The following is a 17,663-nucleotide window of genomic DNA, read 5'->3' as shown; positions in this document are numbered from 1 at the left end:
AAGAGGAGTCCTATTTATATTGCAGATAGTGGTTGTCTGACATAGGCATATCTTGGGCCAATTTCCCCAGAGGAGACGCTCCGGAGCCGTGGCGTGGGGATGTGTGTTGGAAGGGCCAGAGCCGAAGAACGAGACAGCAGAACGAGACAGCGGGCGTGGGCCGGCAGGAGGGCTGTCCAGGGCTCCTACTCACTGAGGAGACAGCAGAGCAGTTAGAGTTCAATGCTCAGAATCAGCTGGGCCTGGGGGCGAGCCCTGGGCTCAGCACTTTTGCTGTGTGACAATGAGCCATCACTTAACCTCACTGAGCCGCTTTCTCAGGAAAATGAGGGGAAATAGCAATTTATCCCTCAGGGTTGTGGTGAAGAGTAAATGAGATAATGCTCACAAAGCCGGTGTCACCGAGCCTGACACAGATTAAGTGCTCAATAAATGACAGCTACCATTAGCTACAGCATTTAAAAATTTTTAAAAATTTCTTAATTGCAGTAAAAAATATATAACATAAAATTCACCATCGGGGCGCCTGGGTGGCTCAGTCGGTTGAGCGTCCGACTTTGGTTCAGGTCATGATCTTGCTGTCCGTGAGTTCGAGCCCCGCGTCGGGCTCTGTGCTGACAGCTCAGAGCCTGGAGCCTGTTTCAGATTCTGTGTCTCCCTCTCTCTCGGACCCTCCTCCGTTCATACTCTGTCTCTCTCTGTCTCAAAAAGAAATAAACGTTAAAAAATTTTAAAAAAATTTCACCATCTTAACCACTTTTAAGTGTATAGTTCAATAGTGTTATGTATATTCACACTGTTGTAAACAGATCTCTAGAACTTAAAAAAAATTTTTTTAATGTTTATTTATTTTTGAGAGAGACAGTGGGGGTAGGGGGAGAGGGGCAGAGAGAGGGAGACACAGAATCCAAAATAGGCTCTAGGCTCTGAGCTATCAGCACAGAGCCCGATGTAGGGCTTGAATTCACAAACCATGAGATCCTGACCTGAGCTGAATGAAGTCGGACACTTAAGTGACTGAGCCACCCAGGTGCCCTTCTAGAACTTTTTTTTTAATGTTTATTTATTTTGTGGGGGGGAGGGGCAGAGAGAGGGGGACAGAAGATCCGACAGCAGATGATACGGGGCTTAAACTCATGAACCGTGAGATCATGATCTGAGCTGCAGTTGAACACTTAACTGACTGAGCAACCCAGGCACCCCCAGATCTCTGGAATTTTTTAATCTTGTAAAACTGAAACTCTGTGCCCTCGAACAACTCCCCATTCCTTCTCCCCCAAGCCCCTGGCAACCACCGTTGTACTTTCTAAGAGTCTGACTACTTTAGATGCCTCAAGTATTTGTCTGTCTGTGACTGGCTTATTTCACTTACCACAGTGTCCTCAAGGTTTATCCAGAATTCCCCTCAGAATTCCCCTCATTTTTAAGGATGAATAATATTCCACTGTATGCATATACCACATTTTGTTTATCTGTCCATCCATAGCTGGACACTTGGGCTGTTTCTAGCTCTCGGCTATTGTGAACAATACTGCAGTGAACATGAGTATGCAAAGATCTCCTTGAAATCCTGCGTTCAATTCTTTGGGGTATATGCCCAGAAGTAGGATTGTTGGATTGGATCATGTGGTGATTCCATTTTTAATTTTTTGAGGAAACTTCAAACTGTTTTCCACGGTGGCGACACCATTTTTATATCCACAGCAACAGTGCACAAGATCAGAGTTCCAATTTCTCCACATCCTTGACAGCACATGTTATTTTCTAGTTTTTGTTTGTTTGTTTCTTTGTTTTCGGATCGTGGCCATCCCAATGAGTGTGAGGTGATACCTCACTGTGGTTTTGATTAGCATCTCCCTAATGATTAGTGATGTTGAGCATCTTTTCATATGCTTGGTGGCCATTTGTATGTCATCTTTAGAAAAATGTTTATGCAGTCCGTTGCCCAATTTTTGATTGGGTTGATTTACTTTTGAGTCGTAGGAGTGGGTTATATATTCTGAATGTTATATCAGATACATGATTTTCAAATATTTTCTCCCATCCTATGTCTTCCTATTCACGCTGGTGATGCTTTCCTTTGATGTACAGAAGTGCTCGATGTCTGATATAGTCCTATTTGTCCATTTTCGCTTCTGTTGCCTGGACTTTTGGTGTCAGATTCAAGAAATCATTACCAAATCCAATGTCATGAAGATTTTCCCTATGTTTTTATTCCTACAAGTTTTATAGTTTTAGGTCTTATGTTTAGATTTTTAATCCACTTTGAGTTAAATTTTGTACATGGTGTTAGGTAAGGGTCCAGCTTCATTCTTCTGTAGGAACACTTTTATACTGAGGAATTCTATCACCTCTTTGTGCCTATTCTCCCTTCTATCAAAAAAAAGTAGGTTAAGAAATTTTCTATTCATGAAAAGATACAACAAAGAAAATTACAAGACAAGCCACAAACTGGGAGATTCTTTGCAACACAGATCACTGATGAAGGATTAATATCCAGAAGAGTCCTATAGATCAGTAAGAAGACAGACAACCCCGTGGCAAAATAGGCAAGACACATGAAAAGACATTTCATAGAGGAGAAGGCATGAACGGCCAGTGAACATATATAAAGAGAAATCAACCTCATTAGTGCTGAGCAAAATGCAAATCAGCATCACAGTGAGTTATCATTTTATACCCATTAAATGCGCAAAGGTTAAGAACTCTAATAATAAGGACTCTTAAACATAGCTGATCGAAGAGCAAGTCGGTACCTTTTGGCACTATCCTGTGACATTGAGCACTCACAGAGCCTACAAGCCAGCACTTTCACTCTTAGGTGAAACTCACTCCAGTGAAACCCTCAAATAAATGACCCAGATGTGTCGTAGAGCATGCACAGTGACAATGTTTGTAATAGAAAAAAAGACAGGATGCGAGCCAGATGCCCAGTGATGAGAAGGCTTATGAAAATTCTGGCATGTTCCCCCAGTAGGATACCGTTCAGCAGTAAAAGGAACTCCAATAGTGTGGTTGAAAATTCAAACATAAACTGAATAAAAGAGGCAAGATACATGCAGCATGGTATTTTACAAAGTTCAAAACCAAACCAAAATACTATATTCACTAGATATATACAGCGAGGGGGTAGTAAACACAAATTCCAGGATAGTGGTTACTCTGGGGTGGTCACTCCTCCATGCAGGAGAAACCTAGAAGCATTGATTATGGTCTAGACCTTAAATGAGTGGACGTTCATAGGTGTTCATGTTGTAATACTTCATAATCTAAAGAAAGGGCACATATATTCTTTTATATGTATTTACATGTGAATATAACATGATAAAAAGTATTTCTGGGGTGCCTGGGTGGCTCAGCTGGTTGAGCAAAGGACTCTGGCTCAGGTCATGATCTCACAGTTCGTGAGTTCGAGCCCTGCATCGGACGGTCTGCTGTCAGGCGGAACCCGCTTGGCATCCTCTGCTCCCCCCCATCTCTTTGCATCTCCCCTGCTGTGCTGTCTCTCAAAAATAAATAAGTTAAAAAATAAATAAATAAAAAGTGTTTTTTTACAGGGACACCTGGCTGGCTCAGTCAATAAAGCATGTGACTCTTGATCTCAGGGTTGTGAGATGGAGCCCCACATTGAGCACGGAGACTACTTAAACAAACAAACAAAAAAACAGAAGTATTTTTTACAGCCTGTACTAGTTACTAGTTGGTCCTCATGGGCCCCTTCCGCTGTAAGCTACTGCATCGCAGCTACTAGTTTAGGGAGATCTGATAGGAAACACTCCATTATTCCATCACCTACTTATTTGGGAAAGAATTTGGAGAAAGCAGATGTGTCACTGCCTTTGAGGCCTCCAAAACAAATTCTGGGCACAAAACCAGACTGGAGGTTGGAGACTGGTAAAAGACCAGGAGAGGCCCCCCCCCCCCCCCCCCGGGGCAGGAGGAAAGACCCACCTCCCCCACCACCCCCAGGACTGTGAGAACTGTTTAGCCCGCGCCTTCCTGCACTTTGGTCCAAGTCAGAGGATGAGTGGGTCATCAGGCAGCCATCTACCAACCATTACATTTCTAGAAAGAAACGGATGGGATCCCACTAAAGAAAGGGGTCTCAAGGAGAATACTATCAACAAGTCACCCCTACATTAGTTCTCTTTTTTTTGGCTTCCCCAAGTTAATGATCATCTCTGGAGCCTGAAGACATAGCCTCTTTCCTGAGAGATCTGTCCTGGTGCAAGTCCCCACAGAACCTTGTCACACAGCTCGTGGATGACATCAAAGGAGGGGGGTATGCTTCAGCTGTAATTAAGCAAGGCAATACAGTCATCTCTATTTAACTCAGCTACACACTGTCCTCTTGACAAATACAAATACATAACCTGACACATTTTTTCCTATGGTTTGTTTTACTTGCAGTGGCAGAAAAGCCTTTTAAAATCACAACTGCCTTGGGGCGCCTGGGTGGCTCAGTTGGTTAAGAGTCCCACTCTTGGTTTGGCTCAAGTCATGATCTCATGGTTTGAGTGCAGAGCCTGCTCGGGATTCTCTCCCTCAATCTCTCTCTCTCTCTCTCTCTCTGCCCCTTCCCCACTTGCGCTGTCTTTGTCTCTCTCAAAAAATAAACTTAAAAAATTAAAAAAAAATCACAACAGTCTATGGAGATAGCAGTCTTTCAAAATGGAGTGAGATTTTCAACTTTTATTAATGTCTTTTAAAAATTCCTTAGGGGCTCCTGGGTGGCTCAGTCGGTTGAGTGTCTGACTTCGGCTCAGGTCATGATCTCACAGCTCGTGAGTTTGAGCCCCGTGTCGGGCTCTGTGCTGACAGCTGAGCCTGGAGCCTGCTTTGGATTCTGTGCCTCTCTCTCTCTCTCTCTTTCTCTCTCTGCCCCTCCCCCACTTGCGCTTGCTTGCTCTCTCTCAAAGATAAACATTAAAAAAAATTTTTTTAAATAAAAATTCCTTAAAAATTGGAGAACTTAATTTTCCTCGCCAGCCATACACAAACATGATGCATCATGTTATATGGACAGCTCCCCCTAAAAATCTTTGAAATGATGTAGACAGTCAGCCCGTAACATCCTCTGAAATGTTGGTCAAGGTCTGGGCTGGCTCAAAACCTGAGAAAACCTTTCCTGGACTTCTCGGTTATTTGAAAAGAGGCACATTACTTAATATTTACCTGGAGTCTTGGGGGCACCTGTGCGGCTCAGTTTAAGCGTCAGACTCTTGGTTTCAGCTCAGATCATGAACTCGTGGTTTCATGAGTTTGAGCCCCACGTCAGGCTCTTCGCTGGCAGCATGGATCCTGCTTGGGATTCTTTCTCTCTCCCTCTCTCTCTCTGCCGCTCCCACACTTGCACTGTCTCTGTCTCTCTCAGAGAAAAGCAATTTATCTGGAATCTTGGATAAAGAAGTGAACATGAAATGCTAAGTTAGAGAGTAACAGTGTCTTTTGAGTTTTTTCAATGTTTTGCTCCAGAGCCAAAGCCAAGTCCTCTTGTTCCCATTAAGATAAGACCACCCTCTGGAACAACCGTTCATCTCTCCCGTCCGATGACTGACAAATGCCTACTTTTAGTCCTGGTTTCTGTCACCAGTCTTCAAGCATCAACACGTATCTTTGCCACTTTCGCTTCAATAAATCTCTCCTCCCTGCTCTGACCTGTCTCCCTGGTTACATTTGAATCCGTATTCCTTAGCTGCTCATTTGGTTTTCTACACCCAAAGAAAAGAAACTGTCCTCGGGGAAGAATTTCCATTGCACAAAGGGAGTCACTGACATTGTGTAGGAACCAAATAAACTGTCTCAAGGGTGACACGGGAGCAGAGAATGTCACAAAGACTTAAAACTCTGGGCTTTCTTTTTTTTTTTTTTTTTAAATTGGCCTTAGGTGGGAGAGGTTTGCAAGGATTAGCTGGTTCTGTGCCTTCCCATTATGGATTCTGAAACACTAGCAGTTCCCAGGCACTATTTTCAGAGCTGTCCTGACACTTGTTAATAATGTTGGTGTATAAAGCTGTGCTCCTTTTAAACTCCTTTAGAAACAAAGAAAATTAGCTAGTATGTGCCAGAAGGGAAAGGGGAGAAAATCCTGTTCTTGCTGTCAGAGAGAGAATGCTAAAAGCTGTAAGTAAAACTAAAGAGGCCTTTTCCCATCAGATTCAAATATTGGGGAGTGAAGTTTTCAGGTGAAAAGCAAATACTCCGCCTTCTTGATGAACTTACTGGCAGCTTGCTCCTGGACAGGGCCTAACATGCCCCTAGTTGGGCCCAGTTACCTACATCAATGCAAGGAAACATTTCTAATAAGATAAACTCCTGAAATTAACATAGGGAAGACTGATGTTTTTTGGCTTTCAAAAATGATTGCCCCCTAAATGCAACATAGGATTTTAAATTGCATTCTGGAACAGGAAAAGGACATTAATGGAAAATCTGGTGAAATCTCAAGAAAACCAATGGTTTAGTTAACAGAGTTTAATAAATGTACCATGGTTATGTAAGATGCTGGGGAAAGCTGTGTGAAGGATATCGGGCAACTTTCTATACTAGCTTTACGACTGTTGTGTAAATCTAGAACTACTCCCAAATAAAAGGGTTTAATGAAATGATGCCCCTTTAGTTGACTTGTCTCTGATCTCTGAAGAGCTGACACACAAAGGAGACCTCTGGCTTCTGGGGACAGCCTCCTCTGTACCTTCCCTTAGACTACAGCACGGGCAACCAGAGAGCATACTGGGAAGGGGAATGCTGGTGTCCTAAGTGAGGCTGTGAGACAAGTAAGCAGTGTCTCAAAAATGAGCTCAAACAGAAGCAGGCTGGGCCTGTCACCTTTGTTAATCATCTGCTCTTAGTAGGCGAGGCTTACCCTTGATGCATATCCATTTTATTCACTATTCATTAAGGATGAGGGAGTTTATTGTTCATTCAAAATAGTGACATCAAGAGTTAGCAAGAGAACTCCAAATTCAGACACTTTTCTTTAGGTATGGGGTACTGAATTGTCTTTTAGAAATTATTTGTGTGTATCCGATATAAAAAAATTTGTTTATTTTACCCATACTAGATAAGGACTGTAAAATTAAGGTTCTTAGAGTTAAGTATCTATCCTACCTTTGTTCAACAAAGTTACTAAAGGATACGTTTTTGTCTCTTTTTTTAATGTTTATTTTTGAGAGATTGAGAGAGAGAGCGCACTCGCGCAAGCAGAGGGGCAGAGAGGGGGACAGAGGATCTGAGGCAGGCTCGGCGTTGACAGAGTAGCTTCAGTGCAGTGAGCCAGATGTAGGGCTCAAACCCACGAACCACGAGATCATGACCTGAGCCAAAGTCAGAGCCTCAACTGACTGAGCCACATAGGTGCCCCTAGATTTTTCTCTTAAACACAGATATCCACTTTCAGAAACACACATACAGCCTCTGCGTAGTTATTTGCTTTTGCTAAGATGTGTAAAATATTATATTTGTATTTAAGCATTACTGTTTCAAGCATAAAGATGAAAACGCCCTTCTGGGGTTTCTTGAAGGATAGTGGAACAGAAGAGAACACATTTGCTCATTCAAAATAGTGATATCCTGAGTTAGCAACAGAACTCCAAATTCAGACTCTTTTCTTTAGGTTTGGGGTATGGAATTGTCTTTAAGAAATTATTTCTGTGTGTATCCAATATCTGTGTATACCAGATCACTGGGATTAAGTGATCTTTTTAACAAAAGGATGGTGGAGTGGCCTTTTTCTTGGAGGGTTTTGAGCTGCAAGTGAACAAGATGGGATTTATTTTTGAATAAGACCATTCTGGCTACTGTGGAGCTAAGCCTTAAGATGGGGGGCGAGGAGGGTGGCTGCAGGGAGGCAGTAGGGAGGCAACCACAACCATCCAGGCAAGACTGGAGGTGGGGAAGAGGTTGGTCAGATTCTGCAGGTGATTTGAAGGCAGACCCAAAAGCGGTAAGTAAGGGAGGGCCAGGAAGGCACCCAGGTTTTTGTCCTGTGTAATAGGGAGGGATGATGATGTCAGAAACGGAGAAGAGAAAAATTATAGGAGGAGCAGACTGAGTCAGATTAGCTCAGTTTCAGCCATGTTAGGTCAGATGTTGACACAGCAAGGTCAAGTGGGTGGCTGGATACAAATCTACAGTTGGAGGGAGGGATCTGAGCTGGAGATCAGACTTGCGGTAGTCAACAGCACACAGATGGTATTTAAAGCTTGAGATGGGACGAGATGCCCGCCGAAGTGGGAATGGCGAGGAGAGACCCAAGGACTGAGCCTAGGGCTGTCTCAAGTTCAGAGGTCGAGGAGAGCAGGAGGAACGGACCCAGGAGACCAAGACTTGCCCCACTTCTCTGACAGCCCAGGTCATCCCAGGGAGAAACCTGAAAATGATGATGTCTTTGTAAGTCATGAAGTCCAGAGTGACCTGGTAACAGAGCCTTAAGGGGAAAGGGCACACGTATCCCCCCCTTGATTTTAAGAGCAATTTGGTACTTGAGTTGTTTGTTGACTCATCTGGAAAAATTCACCTCTTTGAAGGGACCAAAGAGTGATCCAAAAGCCTGATTTGGGGAGGATTGCAGGGGGACAGGGGTAGTAATGGACAGGCTTGAAGGCAGACTTGTAACTGGAAATAGGATTCAAAAGCTACTTGTAATCTGTTCAAAATTTAAAACAGAATGAATTCTGCACATTGCATACCCACGTATTCCTGGCATGTGGCTCCTGTGCATTTTTTTTCCCCCAATAAGAGAAAAAAATGGCAGCAGCCTGAGGACTGACTTTAAACACAAAGCTATCTGTGAAAACAGTGAATCCCAAAACTGAATAATATACTTTTCTCACTCTATGAATCATCTCTGGGGCCCTGGCTAGATGTAAATGCTGTGCTCGCCACGAGGTCCTACCTTTCTGGGACCCATCTCGTTCCTACAGGGAATGTAGCTCATACTCTTGAGTCTGGTGCAAACAAAAGAGCAGCCACGGAAACACGGATTTAGTTGGGCATTGTTGTTGAATACGATCACAGACAAAATTCTCTGATAGCCCTGTCTGATTGTCTGTAGTACTCGAGTTACAGAAATAGTTACTTGTACAGAATGTATTCATGTGCTAAGTGGGTCATTTATTTAGCACCAAAATCAAATTATAAAAACATCGGTTCCATCTTAAAACATGCATTTCAAAAGCTGTTCTGGCATTCCAAGTTTGCATCGAGACATCTGCACAATCTGAATACCCAAACCCCTCTATGATTTCTAATGACAAAGACCATTCTCAGTCGTTATGGGAAGCTGGTGTGGAGACAACTGCCCGTCAGATGGTGTCCCCCAGGGAACGATGTTTCTTACTCAGCCCGAGGTTTCTGCCTTGATCTCCAGGAAGAGTTTTGAGCTTGCTTAAACATGCTTAAACACATTCTTGGTAAACGGTCAGGAATCCTCTAGGTCATAATGCCGCAAAATTGACCAAAGAGGAAGAACATGGTCAAGGTCTCCTGCCACTTACATTTGCCATGTTCAGCTTCTCAAACAGGGCTCTTCCTAACCAGCAATCCTAAAGTCCAGCTTTCAAAATAAGACGGCTTGGTTAACATCCTTTAATCACTACTATGCAGCTCCAAATGACTCCATGACAGCTTTTCTAGGGAGGGAATGGATTGCTGGGCGGGTGGCTCTAAAGATCTCAAGGCGAAAGACAAGCTCAGGTTAACCATTTCCCCTCCAGGCCGACCAGAGTTTTGTGAAGCCCCGTCCCCAAAGCCCTGACTGCAGAGGAGAACAATGCTTTCTCTTTAGTAAAAGCCCTACCATTCATCTGTCTTATCATTTTCCTTCTTTATTCTTGGCAACTGTTTCTGGAAATTGGGGTGACTCCTCGCAGGCAGGACGCAGGAGACATTCACAAGTAAGGCCAGCATCCTGGAGGTGCTGTCCTCGGAGCAGCCATAAGGAAGATGCAGCAGTTAAGTTCAAGAGAACATTTGTGGGCAGATGGCCCATTTGTACCTGTCCTTTGGAGCAGCGAAAGTGGACATCGGAGGGTGTCACACTCCCGGATACAAGGGATCCCAGTTCCAATTGCATTATGATGCACGTGGTAACTGTATTTTACAAAAGACTTTGGTTTCTCCCCGGCTATGGGTCAGCAGGGTGGGAGAGTCTTATAAGCCATACAGGCCAGGGACTTCCTGCACCACGTCCTTTCCCAAACAGATGGCATCGCTCCCGACACTGTTGTGGGAAATAAGCCATGACATGGCCCTTTACAAGGTCAACGAGGCTCTATCAAGGACACACGGAGCAGTAACTCCACAAGGAGCAATTCTGTGTTCTTCTGACCTTCAGTCTTCCATATCCGTGAATTTTCTCTTCTTATAGTTCTGAACGAGGTTGGAAGCTGTGATCTGAGAAGCCTGCCCCTTCTCCCAACACTGAAAGTCATTCAGTCCTTTCTGCCCTGTTTGAAATAAGCCCCTCTCCATCTCGTCCAGCCTGGCTACCAATGCTGAAGTGTCTTCATTGTAAGTGTTCTGGGAGGAGTCCATAATGCGGCGGAAACGTCCAATGAATGTCTGAAGGAGAAGGAATGAGTGAGAAAAATCAGATCCATTTTTCCCTGAACATTTAAATGTCATGAAGGGCAAAAGTTTGGTCTAGGACTCAGTCAGAAGGAGCTCTCAGGTGACTTTATCACTCGAGGAAGTGATTTCACATTGCCATGCCTCAATTTCCTCATCTGTGAAATGGACGGTTATGAATATCCAACAGGTTGTTATGGTAGCCAATGAAGGAATACATGTAGGACATCTAGCAACTGGCTGGCAAGAGTAATCTGCTCAAAAAGCGCTACCCATTAATTTGAGCCCTGCATTAGGTTCTGCGCTGACAGTGCGGAGCCTGCTTGGGATTCTCTCTCTTCCTCTCTTTCTGCCCCTCCGCACACCCCACCAAAAACATTAAAAAAATTAAAAAAAAAAAAAAAAAAAGGGTTACCTATTATTATTACTAACAAAGGCCACAATAATGTACTGTGACACACACAGATAAGTTTGGACCAGAAAAGACTCCTAATCTAATTGAGTGCATTTTATATCTTTTTCAGTGTGAGAGCAGGATAGAGACACAAATGACTGAGGGTTGTCATTTTACCACAGGGCCCTGAGACCAAGCCACAAGCCCCTGCCTCAGTTTCTTCAATTGCCTCATGGAGTTATCACCTTACCGATGGGCAACTTTATAGAACTTGAAAGCAGTGATGGAAAAAGAAAAGATATAACTCACTAACAAAGGGCACTGTTCCAATTCAAGGACATGTCCTGGAGACACTGTAAGACAAATAAATGGACTTTCCCCATTTTTAGCTTTCTGCTCAAAAGAGTTTCATAAGCTCAAACTGTCTCTAGTCTATGTATTGATTTCTTTATCTCAGTGGATGGCAACAATGTTTTTCTTTACTATTTACATCAAAAACCATTCCAGCACATGTTAGGCCAAACAACCCTTGAGCCTGATGGAGGGTGTCTATATAGTCCAGGGAGGAAACGTGTCTTCAGCTGAAGTTCTTATAAAGCTAGAAATGAGGAAGTAAAATAAGAGGTAGAAAGGGTAGCTTCTCCTAATATTAGCAAAAAAAAAAAAAAAAAAAAAACCAATTATGGGGGTGCCTGGGTGGTTCAGTCAGTTAAGTATCTGACTTTGGCTCAGGTCATGATCTCACGGTTTGTGGGTTCAAGCCCTACATCGGTCTCTGTGCTGACAGCTCAGCGCCTGGAGCCTGCTTCGGATTCTGTGTCTCCCTCTCTCTCTGCCCCTCCTCCGTTCAGGCTCTGTCTCTCTCAAAAATAAATAAACATAAAAAAAGTAATAATTATGAGACGTTTAAACAAGGTTATGTCGTAAAGGATGGTAATATGGGTATAACATTGTTTTGTCCGTGGAAAACAACAGTAATAGCTACCATTTGTTAAATGGCACCACCTAATCTCACTACGATGCAATAATTTTGGCACTATTGTTATCTCCATTTAACAGGTGAAAAATGAAAGCCTATAGAGGTCACGCAGTTCGTACATGGCAGAGCCATGGTTTAGCCCCAGAGCAAGGGACAGGAACAAATAACACATGTACTCCTGACGGGAGCCCTGAGACCAGTCTTGGGGCTGGGCCGGGCTGGCGTATTTAAGTGCCTGTCACCTATAGTCAACCATCATCTCTCTTATTTCCAGGCCTTCCTGTGGCCCCAACTCTTAACAAACAAATATGAAGAGCTGCAGACAAGTCATTTTTTTTAAGTCATTTTTAAGTAAATATATAATCGGCAAATGCAGTCTAACTGTAGGCCGCTGTGGGATAACTAATAAACTGAGCGTACACATGATACACTTCCCTGGGTAAGGGTGGAGGCTGGTGGCTCCTAAGGCGTGTGTGGTGCCATAGGGTTTTCACATCAATTACTTGCCTGCAGGAGAGACTGGGAGATGTCTGCATTCTCTGGACTGTCAAAATGCAGGAGTTGGGAGCCAAACCCATAGAAATGCGGCCCCAGTTTGTGGAGGTCCACCACGTTGGCATCGGCGCTGAACACGGTCCTCCAACCTTGCTGGTAGATCTTGGGAAGGTCCACAGAAAGGATCCGCCGCTTGTGGTCAAAAAGTCCCTTTGCCAGCCACAGGGGGAGTTCGAGCTTTGAGCCCTGCATCACACAGGAATGTAGGTTTTAAAAGCAAATAGCGTAATAAATGTGTGTGGCAATACACAGAAATACAGGTTGCCCGAGCAGGCATCTGCTGCCTGTTCTGTTTGGGGGCGTGGCTCCCAAAAGCAGAAGAAGGTTGTGACTTGAAGAGATGAACTGCATGGGCTGAAGTTTTACATCATAATGGAATGGTGAGAACAACGGTTTTTGTTCAACAGAAGCACAGTACGGAACAAAAATGTGGTACAAAGGGGAAGTTTTCTAACTCACATAAATAAAAACTTCCAATTGCAGATACTTCAGAAGTATAATAAATATTTCTGGGGGCGCCTGGGTGGCTCAGTCGGTTGAGCATCTGACTCCGGCTCAGGTCATGATCTTGTGGCTCGATGAGTTCAAGCCCCGCGTCAGGCTCTGTGCTGGCAGCACACAGCCTGGAGCCTCCTTCAGGTCCTGTGTCTCCGTCTCTCTCTGCCCCTCCTCCGCTCACACTCTCTCTCTCTCTCTCAAAAATCAATGAACATTAGAAAAATACAAAAATAAGCATTTCTGCTTTCTTTAAATATTCCATACCTGTTCCTCATACGCACTCACTGGAGGCCTACTACGCACTAAGCACCACCAGGTGCTGGGCGATATATGGAAAAACAGCATCAGCCTGAGCTCAGGCCACAGCCCCTCTCCATCCCACTTCACAGCTTCAGAGAGGACAGTAAAGACACACATGTCTCTATATTTTTAAAGCCTTAACAGAACTGGAAAATACAATGAGGTGGCCATGACAGACCAGAAATGAAGAGAAATATCAAAAAAAAAAAAAAAAAAAGGCCAAATATAACTGAGTTGAAGGCATCTGCAGACAGAAAGTGTGCAGAAAGTTAACACAGCAACCCTCAGACCGCCCTCCTTAGAGGGGCCTGCCTGCAGAGTTGATCCTTGGTGGGTGTCCTGGAACTTGGGTTTCAGGAGGGTTCCCACTCTTCTCAGAGTGGATAGGAGTGCCTCACTGTGCTTATGCAGTTTGCACAAACAATGTGGCTTATGCTGAATACCTGCTTTCCTCCTGGGAGTCTGGAATCTTGGAATGTGTTCGGTAGAATGCCTGTGTAACTAGCCCTCAGTACGACCATGGGTACTGAGTCTCTAATGAGCTCCCAGGTACACATATTTCACCCATGCTGTCATAATGCGTTACTGGATATTCCAGTGCATCCTGTGCGACTTCGCCCGGATGGACGGGGCTCTGGGAAGCTTGTGTCCAGCTTCCTGCAAACTTCATCACACACACCCTTTTTCCCTTTGCTGTTTTTGCTCTGTATCCTTTTACTGTATTAAAATTTAAACATTAGTATGACTAGATGCTGAGTTCTGTGAGTTCTCTTAGTGAATCATCAAACCTGGGGCGGGTCTTGGGGACCCCTTGAACAAACCGAAATGGAAAGTTTATCACTAGAAGACACAGACTAAGGAAATCTTGAAGGGAGAATGAAAATGATCCCAGAAAGAAATATGGAAACGCAGGACACAAACTAAATAGTAGGAAGGAAAAAAACCCCACAAATATATCAATAATTACATTAAATGTAAACAAATTAAATACAACTGAAAAACTGTCAAACTGAAAAAAACCAAAACCTAACCATACGCTGCTTAAAAGACACATATTTGAAGTATAAAGACACAGAAAGGTTGAAAAAAATGCCATAAAAATAGTAATCAAAAGAGAGAAGCAGACTAGAGATAAAACGGACATTTGACAATAATAAAAGGGTCATTATATCCACAAGAAAAAGACAGGTACCTGTCTAAACTGAGAGAAGTAAAAGGAGAACTGGTGAATCTATAGGCATAGTGGAAAACTTTGGTCTATCTCTCTAGATAAATGAGGAGCAGGAAAAAAAAAATCAGTAGGAATATAGAAGATCTCAGCAAAGCAAACAGCAAACTTGACCTAACTTCCAGTATTTACCACACACCGTGACTTCAGAATACACATCTGGCCAAGTGAATATGGAATGGTTAAGTTGATCTTATGCTGCAGTATAAAGCAAGCGTTAACTTACAAAAGACTGAAATCATTCAGGCTATGTTCTCTGACCCTGGTGGAAAGAATTAAGCTAGAAATCAAAATCAAAAAAGATGAAGAGCTAAATCCTAATATACGTGGAACTAAGCACTGTAACCCATGAGTCAAAGAAGAACTCACAATAGAAACTAGAAATTATTTTGAACACATGGCTATGAAAATAAAATACAACAAATCAAAACTTGTGGAACGCACTGAAGCTGTGCTCAGAGGAAATGTATAGCTAAAAACATGCATAAGGGAAGGTTGAAAAATCAATGACCTGGGTACCCAGCTCGAACTGCACAGGCAGGGTTGGGGGGAGTGGGGGTAACAACAGAAAATTAAGTCCAAAGAAGGTAGAAGGAAAGAATTAATAACTTAACGACCTAGAAAACAACAGTACAAAAGAGGAAACTGACAGAGCCCTAAGTTAGTTCTTTTAAAAGAACTAACTAATACAATTGATCAATTCCTAGCAAGACTAACGAAGAAAGGGAGCATAATTTCTCCATATCAAGAATAAAAACCAAGACATCAATATAAATCCTACAGATGTAAAAAAGATAGTAAAAGGATATTTTGAACATTACACCACTACCTTTGAAAATTCAGATGAAATTGTCAAATTCCTAGAGGAGAAAACAATGTACCAAGAGTAACACAGGAAGAAAATAGCAAGTCTGAATACTCGTTTATCTCTGAATGACATTAAATGTTGTCATTACAAAGCTTCCCGCACAAATCTCCCACAAAGAATTCCAAATACTTTATGTAGACACTCTACCCTCAAATAAGTAGAGTATAAGTCCTATTCCTTAAGTGAGGCTGTGCTAATGACTCCTTCCCAAAGAGAACAGTATGGAAAGGTGGAAAAAGGAGTAACTTCATAGTGAAGAATCCTGACAAACACTACGCCAGCCGGGTGTTCGAGGTTCTTATCAATGTGATAAGTCATGCTAACAGTATGTGCCCTTGATATGATGTGACCTCTGTGATCCTCCTCAAAACCTATCACTGCAGTCTAACCACAAGGAAAAGTTCAGACAGGGTGCCTGGGTGGCTCAGTCCGTTAAGCATCGGACTTCCACTCAGGTCACGATCTCACGGTTCATGAATTTTAGCCCTGCATCAGGCTTCCCGCTAACAGCGTAAAGCCTGCTTGGGATTTTCTCTCTCTCTGCCCCTCCTCTGCTTGTGCTGTCTCAAAATAAATAAGTAAATAAACTTAAAAACAACAACAACACATCAGACAAATCCCAACTGAGGGACATTCTACAGATTACCTGATCAGCACTCCACAGAACCATCATGGTCCTCAAAAACAAGGAAAGTCTAATAAACTGTCACAGCCAAGAGCAGCCTAATTAGATATGATACTAAATGCAATGTGGTAAACTGGATGGACATTAGGGGGAAGGAAGGCAATATGAATAAAGTACCGGCAGTGCATCTCTGTTTACCAATGTGTAAGAGGACAAAAATCCTTACCTGTTATAATGAAAAGTCAATAAACAATGTCTTAATTTTTTTTAATCAAGAAAATAAGCTTAAGACTATTATTATTTAAAAACACAGGGGTAAATCTTGAGGATACTATTTTTATTTTCTTTTTAGTGAGAGAGAGCAGGCGAGCAGGGGAGAGGGGCAGAAGGAGAGAGAATCCCAAGCAGGTTCCACGCTCAGCTTGGAGCCCAATTTGGGCCTTGATCCCATGAGACTGGGATCACGACCTGAGCCAAAATCGAGAGCCCGAGCCTCAGCTGACTGAGCCACCCAGGCGTCCCTTTAACTATTTAAAAAGTGGACAGACCAGTGATCAGAAACCCCGATCCTTAAGTAGTCAGTAGTAACCAATCCTTAAGCTTTCAACATATGGGAAGGCGGGGGGGGGGGGGGGGGGGGGGAAGACACTGCTCACTTTGGGCAGTTTCAAAAATGAAACCAGCGGCCTGACGACCTAAGATAAATTTAGTTTCACACTGGGGGCGAAGGCTAAAAAAACACTTCAGAAAACTGAGACCTGAGACCCGCCGATACAACTCCTTAAAGCGTAGGGCCGGGCTTCCCCCTAAAACGACAAATCCCGCGGGGCAGCGCGCCCGCGATGCGGAGCCCAAGGCCGCGAGGCACACTGGGAATTGTAGTCTTTCTCGGGGGATCTGTCCCTAAAGGCTTACCTGAGGAATCGTGTGGTCAGTCTCGGCACCTCCGCTCCGCTCCAGGAAGAAAGCCCCGAGGCGAGGCATGGGGGTCTCTGTGCGCACCGGGAGCTTCTCGTGGGACATCAGGATGTCGTCCAGCGACAGAAAGTTCTCCTCAGGCCCGAGTGCACCCGACTCCACCCGGAAATAAGCGTCGGACATGGCGGCGGCGGCGGCTTCAACTTCTCCGCTTCCACTCGTGTGAGGCTAGGAGTCCGGGATGTAAAAAGCAGGAGAAAGCGGAGGCAGGCCCGGGTTGTGAAGGGTAAGGAGGTCGCTGCGACAGCTAGCCGGAATTGAAATTTTTCCCGCGCCGGGGACGCGCCAGACTGGAGCAGTCGATCCAGGCAGGTCGGCCCAGGCAGAAGCAATAGACAGTCTGCGGACTTGGTCCCACGTGATCAGGGGCGGGGTGCATTTGGAACCGCGCTCGAGATTTCCACCTGCAGGGTGTAAGCTGGATGTGGGCACCTTAGCAAGGAGCTGGAAATGCCCGTTGAAGTTGCTGGATGCATCTGTACTAGATTGTGTTCATGTGGCCCTTTATATATTTATATGAAATTAAAAACGCTTTGCAACACGTTTGGGGGCTTATATAAAAAGACATTACTGTGGCCTCTGTCTCAGGCCTGATCAAGTCTGACCTGTTTACTGTAGTTTTGTCACTGTATCTGTTAATCTTCGTGCTTGAAAGAAACATGAAAACAA

General features: G+C 43.9%; 1 protein-coding gene across 5 annotated transcripts in view; it reads right to left on the bottom strand.

The window, feature by feature from the left end:
• Nucleotides 1–9,093: 9,093 nt before the first annotated feature.
• GINS3 (GINS complex subunit 3) overlaps nt 9,094–17,663 on the bottom strand; it is a 92,348-nt gene continuing 83,778 nt past the window's right edge. For all 5 annotated transcript variants that reach the window (XM_042970742.1, XM_042970743.1, XM_042970745.1 and 2 more), the window contains 3 exons: nt 16,932–17,398; nt 12,450–12,683; nt 9,094–10,563 (listed from right to left, as the gene is read on the bottom strand). In XM_042970742.1, the coding sequence (XP_042826676.1) occupies nt 10,333–10,563; nt 12,450–12,683; nt 16,932–17,117 (651 nt within the window). In that variant the 5' untranslated portion in view covers nt 17,118–17,398 and the 3' untranslated portion in view covers nt 9,094–10,332. The remainder of the gene's footprint in view (nt 10,564–12,449; nt 12,684–16,931; nt 17,399–17,663) is intronic.

This window comes from Panthera tigris, chromosome E2 (assembly GCF_018350195.1).
Source record: "Panthera tigris isolate Pti1 chromosome E2, P.tigris_Pti1_mat1.1, whole genome shotgun sequence".
Taxonomy (NCBI): Eukaryota; Metazoa; Chordata; class Mammalia; order Carnivora; family Felidae; genus Panthera; species Panthera tigris.
Note: the sequence above shows the minus strand (reverse complement) of the source record. Positions and strands in the feature narration are given on the sequence as shown.